The following is a 9,759-nucleotide window of genomic DNA, read 5'->3' as shown; positions in this document are numbered from 1 at the left end:
AGCAGAGAGAGGTGTTAGTTGGAGCCAATGTTACCCAAGACTCCTGCTAAAAATCCCAATTGAATTGTACAGACATGTCTTCCCATCAGCTGCTAGCCAGCTTTTGTGGGGAGGACTTGTTTAATTGGTTTAATTGCATGCATATACAGCTTTTTCTTGAGAAGCAGTACATTTTTGATGTCTCTGGAGCTTCGGAGCGGAAAGCTTTCGTTCCGGGTCATGAGCTCAGAATGTTAAGGTCTCTTAATACATGCTTGACAAAGAAACAGGTTTGTATATAGTTGTCCAGATCATACTGGACCTGAAAACCCCTTATGGACTAGTAAGTGCTAGAAAACCTTTCCCTTTTTCGAGGAATGGAGGACGGAGCCAGTATGGTGTAGTGATTATGAGAGGGAGGCTCTAAACGGGAGAACCAGGTTTCATTCCCCATGCCTCCACGTGAAGCCTCCTGGGTGACCTTGGGCCAGTCACGGTTCTCTCAGAACCCTCTCAGCCCCACCTACCTCACAAGGTGCCTGTTGTGGGGAGAGGAAGAGAAGGTGATTGTAAGCTGCTTTGAGACTCTTTAAGGTAGAGAAAAAGGTAAAGGTTCCCTTGCTCAAAAACCAGTCGAATCAGACTCTAGGGTTGCGGTGCTCATCTCCGTTTCAAAGCCGAAGAGCCAGCGCTGTCCGAAGACGTTTCCGTGGTCATGTGGCCGGCATGACTAAACACCAAGGCGCACGGAACGCTGTTACCTTCCCACCGAAGTGGTACCTATTTATCTACTTGCAATTTCTTGCTTTCGAAAGCAGGATATAAATACCTACTCCTCTTCTTGTAGACCTTGATTCTAGGTATAGGGGAGCCTTTGCAAGCAGACTCCCATAGCTGGGTAAACTGCTTGTATTTTCCTATTAAAATTTAATCTTTCTGTTTGCTCCCTGAGAAACTCACAGGCAGCAAGCGGCAGTTTATAAGCCAGTCACATAACGTGCTCAGGGGATGCAACCAGTCATGGGAACTGCTGACAGGAATTGTACTTTGTTTGTGTGTGTGTGTGTGTGTGCGCGCTCTTGTGTATGCAAATAATGTGTAGAGGAATTATTTTTTAAAAAAGGAAGGCATGACGTCTGTGCTGGTTCTAGAGGTCTGTCTTTCTTGAGTTTTGTCAAATAAATCTTTAGAGGAGCAAGAAAGCTGTGGGAATTGCCCTTCTAATCTTTTGGTAGCTGTGCAAGTTGGGGGGGGGGGGGGGGGGGGTTTGGTGCATTCTTGTTTTAATGCTACCATGGCTTAGGCTAGAAGCAAAACGAGCGGCTTTAATTCCGGTCTCACCAACTATGTGCTTCACAGTGAGCTGAAAATAGAAGGACCAAAGCAGAGGCATCCCTCCGGAGGAGTTTCCGTGTCTTCGGAGATGGTGCTAGGAATGGAAGGCGTCGAAGTGGGAGCAGATGGCAAGGTACGGATCTGTGGGGGTGTGCGTTGAGGAGTCCGTCGCTGAACTGCACTTCTCTGCTTCTGGTTGGAAGTCGCACAGAATTGCCAGTTCTGATGCAAATGTTGAGAAAGTCAGGTTATCGAAACAGTGGCTTTTATGGATTTTATAATGGCCAGTTTGGTGTAGTGGTTAAAGTGCGCGGACTCTAATCTGGGAGAACCGGGTTTGATTCCCCCACTCCTCCACTTGCACCTGCTGGATGACCTTGGGCAAGCCATAGTTCTGTCAGAGGTGTTCTGGAAAAGAGCCGTTTCTGTCAAAAGCTCTCTCAGCCCCACCTACCTCACAGGGTGTCTGTTGTGGGGAGGGGAAGGGAAAGGAGTTCGTAAGCCGCTCTGAGACACCTTTGGGTAGTGAAGGGCAAGCTATAAATCCAATCTCCTCTTCTTCTTGTTTTTATTTTTATTTGTATTGCAGGCCACAAGGGAGAAAAGTGGCTAACAAATGTTTCAAATAAATGTAAACACGCTCACGCCATTCACAGTTGATGGGAAGAGTGTGCACGGGATGTGCCATTGACATGTGAGTTGGCCGTTTTTATTTTTATTTGTATTGTAGGCCACAAGGGAGAAAAGTGGCTAACAAATGTTTCAAATACATGTGAACGCGCTCACGCCATTCACAGTTGATGGGAAGAGTGTGCACGGGTTGTGCCATTGACATCTGAGTTGGCCCACTAGCCAGTTTGGTATAGTGGTTAGGAGCATGGACTCTAATCTGGGAGAACCGGGTTCAGTTCCCCACTCCTCCACTTGCAGCTGCTGGTGTGACCTTGGGTCAGTCACAGTTTTCTCAGAGCTGTTCTCTCACGAGCAATCCTCAAAAGAGCTCTCTCAGCCCCACCTACCTCACAGGGTGTCTATTGTGGGGAGGGGAAGGGAAAGGGATTGTGAGCCGTTCTGAGACTTCGCTGGGTAGTAAAGGGTGGGGTATAAATCTAATCTCTTCTTCTCTCTTCTCTTCATCACTGCAAGCTGCTTTTACCACTGCTGGGGGCGGAGGGGAGGAGTGTACAAGCACCGTTATCCTTTCCTCGGTGGAGGCAGCAGTTCTGGGAAGGCTTTTTTTCCAGCTAGAAAGCTGCACGGGAGGAAAGGGTTAAAATCTCTCTCTCTTGCATGCGCTCTTAACACAAGCTGCCGTTCCTCTCAATAAAAGGGGAATCATCCAGGTAGCTAAATTTTAAAAAGAAAAAAGATGTTTGTTTTAAACATGGAAGGGAATCTGAACATGAAGTTGAGCCCTGAAATAGTTCCTTTCTCCGAGCCTATTCATACCTACCTGTTTTAAAGTTCTAGAAAGTTCTTTTGCTCTTCTAGGAAGAGGGTGTTGGATCCCCAAGCATCGAGAATAAATCCACGTTTTAAGAAAAGCAAAATTTATTTCAAAGCGTTGACGACATACTCAAACACGTTCTTTGTTAGAACTGGGGATACACAGTTAGATCAAGCATAATAAAGGAACTTCAAAGAGATACAGGTCCAATGAATAACTTTCCCGCTGGCGGGCTAATGGAACGGTTGCGCGCCCAGTCCATGGGAACCAGGCAGGATATTAGACATAACACAGGTGCAGTAGTCATGGGAAAAGCAATAGCCAAGCATTACAGCATCTTCTCCCCCACACAACCTCCAGCAGTTATCTTTTGCATTCCAACGCAGGAGTAGGATGATAGAAACCAAGCCGGGTGCAACAGGGAAAGAATATGTACACAGAGGTCACAGAAAACAGAATGGCAGCTTGCTGACAGAGGGATGCTATTTTTCTCTCCCCACACTCCCAATTGGTGGAAAGTTCCAGGGAAGGATTTTATAGGGTTGGTTTCCTGGTAAGGAGAGACTGCGGGGAGCCTCTGGTAGTCTCTGCCTGAGTCACAGGGCAGAATGCAGGTCCCAGAATGCAGTGCCCCACCACACTCCATGTACTGGGAGTTCCAGAAAGCTCTTTCTTGCCCAACATCTGTGAACTGCAGCTTCCGCTTCTTCTGTCGGCTGCATTGGAGCTGCCCGACTCTTTTCTCTCCTGCCACCTCCTGAAGAGGTCCGGGGTGTACTTTTTCTAGTCGCCTGCAGTCATCGATGCCCTTTTCAAGCAAGCCTCTTCACACTGAGGAAGCATCTTTAGCTACTAGCTGAATGAATGTTTAGAAAGAAGAGAAGTCTCTCAGATGTCAGAACCAGTACTTCCTACCAGTACTTTTCTTGCGTGATAGATCAAGATGGGTAGCCCTGTGCATCTGTCTGTCTGTCTGTCTGTCTGTAGCAGTAGAAACCCGCAAGAGTCCAGTAGCACCTTAAAGACTAACAAAGTTTGTGGCAGGAGTTGAGCTTTCGAGAGCTCATCCCCTGCCACAAGTTTTGTGACGTCTTTAAGGCGCTACTGGACTCTTGTGGGTTTCTGCTGCAACAGACTACTGGACTCCTGCCATTTTCTTGCCTTTTATGGCTTTGAAATGTTTTGCAGAGTAGAGTGAAAATCCTTAACATAGGAACACAAGAAGAGCCCTGCTGGATCAAACCAATAGTCCGCCTAGTCTAGCATCCTCTCTCACACAGTGGCCAACCAGTTCCTCTGGAGGACCAACTACAGGGCATAAGAGGCCAAGATGTTCCCCTGATGCTGCCTCCTGGCTCTTGAGATTCAGAGGATTAGTGCCTCTGAGTGTGGAGGTTCCCCTCAGTCACCACGGCTATGTAGCCATTGATAAGACTTGCCCTCCATGAATCTATCTAATCCTTGTCTTTTATGGCTCTGAAATGTTTTGCAGAGCAGAGTGAAAATCCTTAACGTAGGAACACAAGAAGAGCCCTGCTGGATCAAACCAATAGTCCGCCTAGTCTAGCATCCTCTCTCACACAGTGGCCAACCAGTTCCTCTGGAGGACCAACTACAGGGCATAAGAGGCCAAGATGTTCCCCTGATGTTTTCTCCTGGCTCTTGAGATTCAGAGGATTAGTGCCTCTGAGTGTGGAGGTTCCCCTCAGTCACCACGGCTATGTAGCCATTGATAAGACTTGCCCTCCATGAATCTATCTAATCCCCTTTTAAAGCTGTTTATTCCTCTGGCCATTCCTACATCTTCTGGCAGCAAATTTCACATTTTAATCACTTGCGTTTTAATCCTTCCATTAAAGGTACTGACTTGTTCTGAAATAGAACTCAATATTTTGGAATAAATTACAAGGAAGAAGCGGAGCAGTATATGAATACCCTTCGTTGCCTTTTCCCTTCTCCCCGACCATACTTTTAAAAAAACAAGTAGAATTACAACCAAGGTCCTTTTTTATAGGAGAATCTGCTTCACAAAGAAGTGACTGGTATCTGACAAAGTCGAAGTAGTAGAACTATTCGTTTTTCCAAATATTCCATTGCGATCTTGGAAAATTATCACCTGTGTTTAAGGACTAGCAGGAAAACTGAGCCATGGTATCTGTGTTCAGATCCAACCCCACACAGTTCTTCTTTATGGAACAGTATTTCTGTTCTCCAGAAGAGGGGTTGGTGATTTCTGCTGATCCCTACCCCCATGGGAGACCCTCCCCCTTCTCTAAGGGTTCCATGGACTCTTTAGGAATAAACTTTCAGAAGATACAATGGTCTGATGTAGGGCGGGGCAAGAAGGAAAATTCCAGTCTGGATGATTGGCTGCAGGCCACTGCTAACCATTTCCATTGGTTACTTTGAAAATGGAAACTGAAGCATCAAAAAAAACCTTTGCAAATCAATTGCAAGGTGCTTCTTTGCCAATGCTAATGGATCTCTCCCTTTCCCTCTCTCTCCCTCTCTGCAGGTTGTGTCTTATGCAAAGTTCCTGTATCCAACCAATGCTCTCGTTGGCCGTAAAAATGACGTCCACAGTGCCATTCCTTTGTGCCGAGCCGGCGTTCCGCGGAGTGCTGGGGGGTCGAGGCACAAAACCACAACAGCCAAAACGATATCCTCAGCGACAGATATTGGTAAGGCCCCCTCCTACACTTGCCTTGACATTGTTAACGTTGCTGCTGCTGTTCGATATTTTGGGATGTGAGATGTCAGGAAGGGAGCAAACCAAATACAGAATGTCTTTGTGCATAAAATCAAGGATGCCAATTCCGAGTGCAGATTTCATTTTCAGTTCAGTAAGTGAGCTGCTTCCATACTTTTTTTTTGGGGGGGGGGGAGGTCAAGTCTCCTTTTATAATTAGTGGTCATGTAACTACTATCTTGACCTGAATTGCCCAGGCTTAGCCCGATCTCATCAGATCTCAGAAGCTAAGCAGGGTCGGCCCTGGTTGGTACTTGGATGGGAGGCCAAGACCATCAAGGAAGCCCAGGGTCACGACACAGAGGCAGGCAATGGCAGACCACCTCTGCTCGTCTCTTGCTTTGAAAAGCCCGTGGAGCCGCCATAAGCTGTGACTTGATGGCACTTTCCACCACCAATATTACTACTAATATTATAATTTATCGAGGTACATAGCACTTTTGTAGTGTTACATAGACTAGAATTTGCCACTCTCACCCTGTATGATGCCACCATCTCATCCAGCTAAGGGTCAGCTCAACTATTTTGGCGCTGCTCACTCCCAGGTCTGTCCTTGTCGTTTTCAACTAATTTTGTGTTGGTAAGTAGGCTGGACATTGGTAGTTTCCCTCCAACTCAGACAAGGGGGAAAAGGGGCTTCTGAGCTCTGGGTATGTCCGGCCAAAAGAATTACAATTTCTTCCTTGGGTGGCTAGTACAGGCCAATAAAGCACATGTGCAGGTAACTTATTTGCATTGTTTATTCTTTCTGGTTTTGGAATTTGAGATGATTTAGCAAAACCCAAAGGGGCCGTGGTGGCTCAGAGGTTAAGACGCTGAGCTGCAGACCGGAAGGTCTGTAGTTCGGCAGTTCGAGACTCTTAAGTGCCGCGTGATGGAGTGAGCTCCCGTCTCAGGCCCCAGCTCCTGCCAACATAGCAGTTCGAAAGCAAGAAATTGCAAGTCGATAAATAGGTACCACTTCGGTGGGAAGGTAACAGTGTTCCATGCGCCTCGGCGTTTAGTCATAAGAACATAACATAAGAACATAAGAGACGCCAATGTTGGATCAGGCCAAAGGCCCATCCAGTCCAACACCCTGTGTCACACAGTGGCCAGAAATACCAGTGCCATCAGGAGGTCCACCAGGATGGACCTCTGCTCCATATGCTTATCTAATTCCCTTTTGAAGCCGGCCACATGACCATGGAGAACTCTTCAGCTTGGAAACGGAGATGAGCACCGCCCCCTAGAGTCGAATTCGACTGGCTTTCGAGCAAGGGAAACCTTTATCTTTACTAGCAAGATCCAAGAGAATGAAAGACTAGGAAAAAGTAGGAAAATGCAGAGAGGAGTTGGCTGTAGGGACCGTGGAACAGCAGCCATAGAAAACTGACCAGGCAGAGGCCAGCGGCCTGTGGCTCTGAAAGATTCCATTTTCCCTTTTTTCGTGCATATTGGAGCGGGGAGGCGGAATGCTAGGATAACCCATATGTGAAGGGAGTGGCAGGGCTGAAGATTTTGATAGGACTGAAGGGCTTCTTAGAGGTGTTTTACAGACAGCAGATCGATGGGAGCAGTTGCCACTAATCCAAGTATGAATGATGGGTATATTCAGGGCTTTTATTTATTTATTTATTTATTTATTTGAAAAAGAGGTGCTGGAACTCTCAAAGAGGGAGATGACGTTTTCAGTCTGTATCCTGAAAGCCCATGAACTTTTAAACATTTTTAAAAGTATTTTGTCGAGGAGGTTCCGGAACTGCCTTCTGGCACATGCCCCCAGAAAAAAAAGCCCTGCATATATTTATGACAGTTCAGTAAAACGATCGTGCAGGGTGCCAGTTTGGTGTAGTGGTTAAGTGCACAAACTCTAAATCTGGGAGAACCGGGTTTGATTCCCCACTCCTCCACTTGCAGCTGCTGGATGGCCTTGGGCAAGCCGTAGTTCTGGCACAGCTGTCCTTGAAAAAAGAGCAGTCTCTGTCAGAGCTCTCTCAGTCCCACCTACCTGACAGGGTGTCTGTTGTGGGGAGGGGAAGGGAAAGGAGTTTGTGAGCCGCTCTGAGACTCCTTTGGGTTGTGAAGGGCGGGGTATAAATCCAATCTCTTCTTCTTCTTCTTCTTCCTGTGGATATTTATTACTTACTCTGGGATCTCACGTGTGCTGCTTCCTATTAAAGGAGAAACAACAACCAGTCTCTGGGCTGCGGAGACTTACTAATCAAGAGCCAACATAGTGTAGTGGTTAAGAGCGTCAGACACAACATATTGAAATTCAGAAAGGGACTAGACAGGGATGTTCGCTTTCCCCTCTGTTGTTTATTTTTGCTTTGGAGATACTTAATGATTCAATAAGAGGACAAGAAGAGATTAAGGGCCTGAAATTGAAAGGAGGAATATAAACTCTTGGCATTTGCTGATGATTTCGTATTCATATTGGAGAATCCATTAGGCTCGATCCATATTTTGAAACAAGAACTTGGACTTGTAGCTAGCCTTTGAACTTTGGACGTAGCTGGCCTAAGAATAAATATCAACAGGGTGTCTATTGTGGGGAGGGGAAGGGAAAGGAAATTGTAAGCCGCTCTAAGATTTTCTTCAGGTAGTGAAGGGCGGGGTCTAACTCCAATCTCTTCTTCTCTTCTTTAATCATGCTTCCTTGTGGCAGAAGAGGAGGCAGATCTGCCCTTTATGATGCTTAGATTCAGCAGCTGAGCACGAAAATGTTGAGAGAGGTCTAAATATAGAAAATAAATCAATAAATCAATAACCGTGACTAAGCACAGGATGTACACGTGAGGCATTCTCCAGAAAGCAAGGCAACGCCTTAAAAGGCAGGAACCAAATATGCTTTTTTATAAGAATCTGGGCAAAGCACCAACCGCTTTAAAGTCAAAAAACTGAGTAATTTAGTGACAATGCTTCATGGTTACCTTTTCCAGCCAATGTTGGCTTTCTCCACCTTCCCAAGCCCAGATCTCTGAACACCCCAGTTTGAATTTCAAGCCAGGACACCAACTTCCTTCACAATCTTGCAGTGTTAAAGATAACAGTGTAAAAATGCCAGTGTACTTGGCAGACCTGTTGGCTTGGGGTTTGCATGGCAAAACCCACAGCTGTTGTCTTGAATTAAGCCCTGTAGAACCAACAGTCCAGCCATGCAGAGAGCGAACTGCGTGGTGTTCCATGCATCAGAGCCTGTAAAAAAAACGTAAGGCGAATTACACCTGATATCGAAGAAGAAGAAGAGATTGGATTTATACCCCGCCCTTCACTACCTGAAGGAGTCTCAGAGCGGCTTACAATCTCCTTTTCCTTCCCCTCCCCACAACAGACACGCGGTGAGGTAGGTGGGGTTGACAGAGCTCTTTCAAGGACTGATCTTGAGAGAACAGCTCTGAAATAACTTGTGACTGGCCCAAGGTCACACCAGCAGCTGCATGTGGAGGAGTGGGGAATCAAATTAGATTCGCAGATTAGAGTCGCAGATGAAACCAGACTGATTTTCAGAGTAGGGGTTAACGTTGGCCCTTCTGTGGCGCAACTTTCTCACCTGATCGGCTCTGGTAAACAGTATTACAGATCCCTTTGCATATGCCTGTGGAACTGTGGGAACCAAGTCCCTGTGTCATATTCCCATTCTTCCGGGGGATGGGGGAGATTATAGGTGCAAACAGCTTAAAGGGAGGGGGCCGATTACGTGGATGTTCCACCAACCATTGCCCGGTTTGGAGATTGTAAGATAAATTTTCAAATGGTCTGGAGGACTGTGAGCAAGCGTGCTGACATCTATTTAAGCTTATTTATAAATTGATAAATGAAGTTAAGCAAACTCCGGAGCACGACAGAAGATAGGAGGGCCTGGCATGATGTGGTCCATGGGGTTGCGAAGAGTCGGACTCGACTGTGCGACTGAACAACAACAACATAAGTTGATAAATGTATGTTGTATAAGGGGAATTCATGTGTTTGGGAAAAAGGAATGCTCAAAATGTTCCACCTTGAAATCTTCCTCCGTTTCTACCAGCGCCTTCCCAAAGCACCATCCCAGCCAGGTCGCTTTCCAAATGCAGTGAAATGCATCCAAACTGTCATGCCCTCCTGGTTAGGCAGTAGTAACCAGCCCTGGATTACTGTTTCATGAAAGGTGATGTTTTTGTGACTGACTTCTTGTCCACCTTCAAGTAGGGCTATCAGTGTGCATTTTAACAGAGCAACAGACATAAGTCAAACTGAAAGGTCTCTGCCCCAAGGAACTAACAGTGTG

The 9,759-nt window shown here is 46.4% G+C and overlaps 1 protein-coding gene across 1 annotated transcript in view; it reads left to right on the top strand.

Annotated features, from left to right (window-relative positions):
• Nucleotides 1-1,338: 1,338 nt before the first annotated feature.
• The window catches only part of CABLES2 (Cdk5 and Abl enzyme substrate 2), a gene marked incomplete at its 5' end in the record, with an annotated part of 17,211 nt that continues 8,790 nt past the window's right edge, over nucleotides 1,339-9,759 (top strand). The window contains 2 exons of the mRNA XM_015429254.1: nucleotides 1,339-1,447; nucleotides 5,277-5,442. Coding sequence (XP_015284740.1) covers nucleotides 1,339-1,447; nucleotides 5,277-5,442 — 275 coding nt within the window. The remainder of the gene's footprint in view (nucleotides 1,448-5,276; nucleotides 5,443-9,759) is intronic.

The sequence above is a fragment of the Gekko japonicus genome, unplaced genomic scaffold (genome assembly GCF_001447785.1).
Source record: "Gekko japonicus isolate JY-2015 unplaced genomic scaffold, Gekko_japonicus_V1.1 scaffold3644, whole genome shotgun sequence".
Taxonomy (NCBI): Eukaryota; Metazoa; Chordata; class Lepidosauria; order Squamata; family Gekkonidae; genus Gekko; species Gekko japonicus.
The sequence above is the reverse complement of the archived record's forward strand: the minus strand, read 5'-3'. Positions and strand labels throughout refer to the sequence as shown.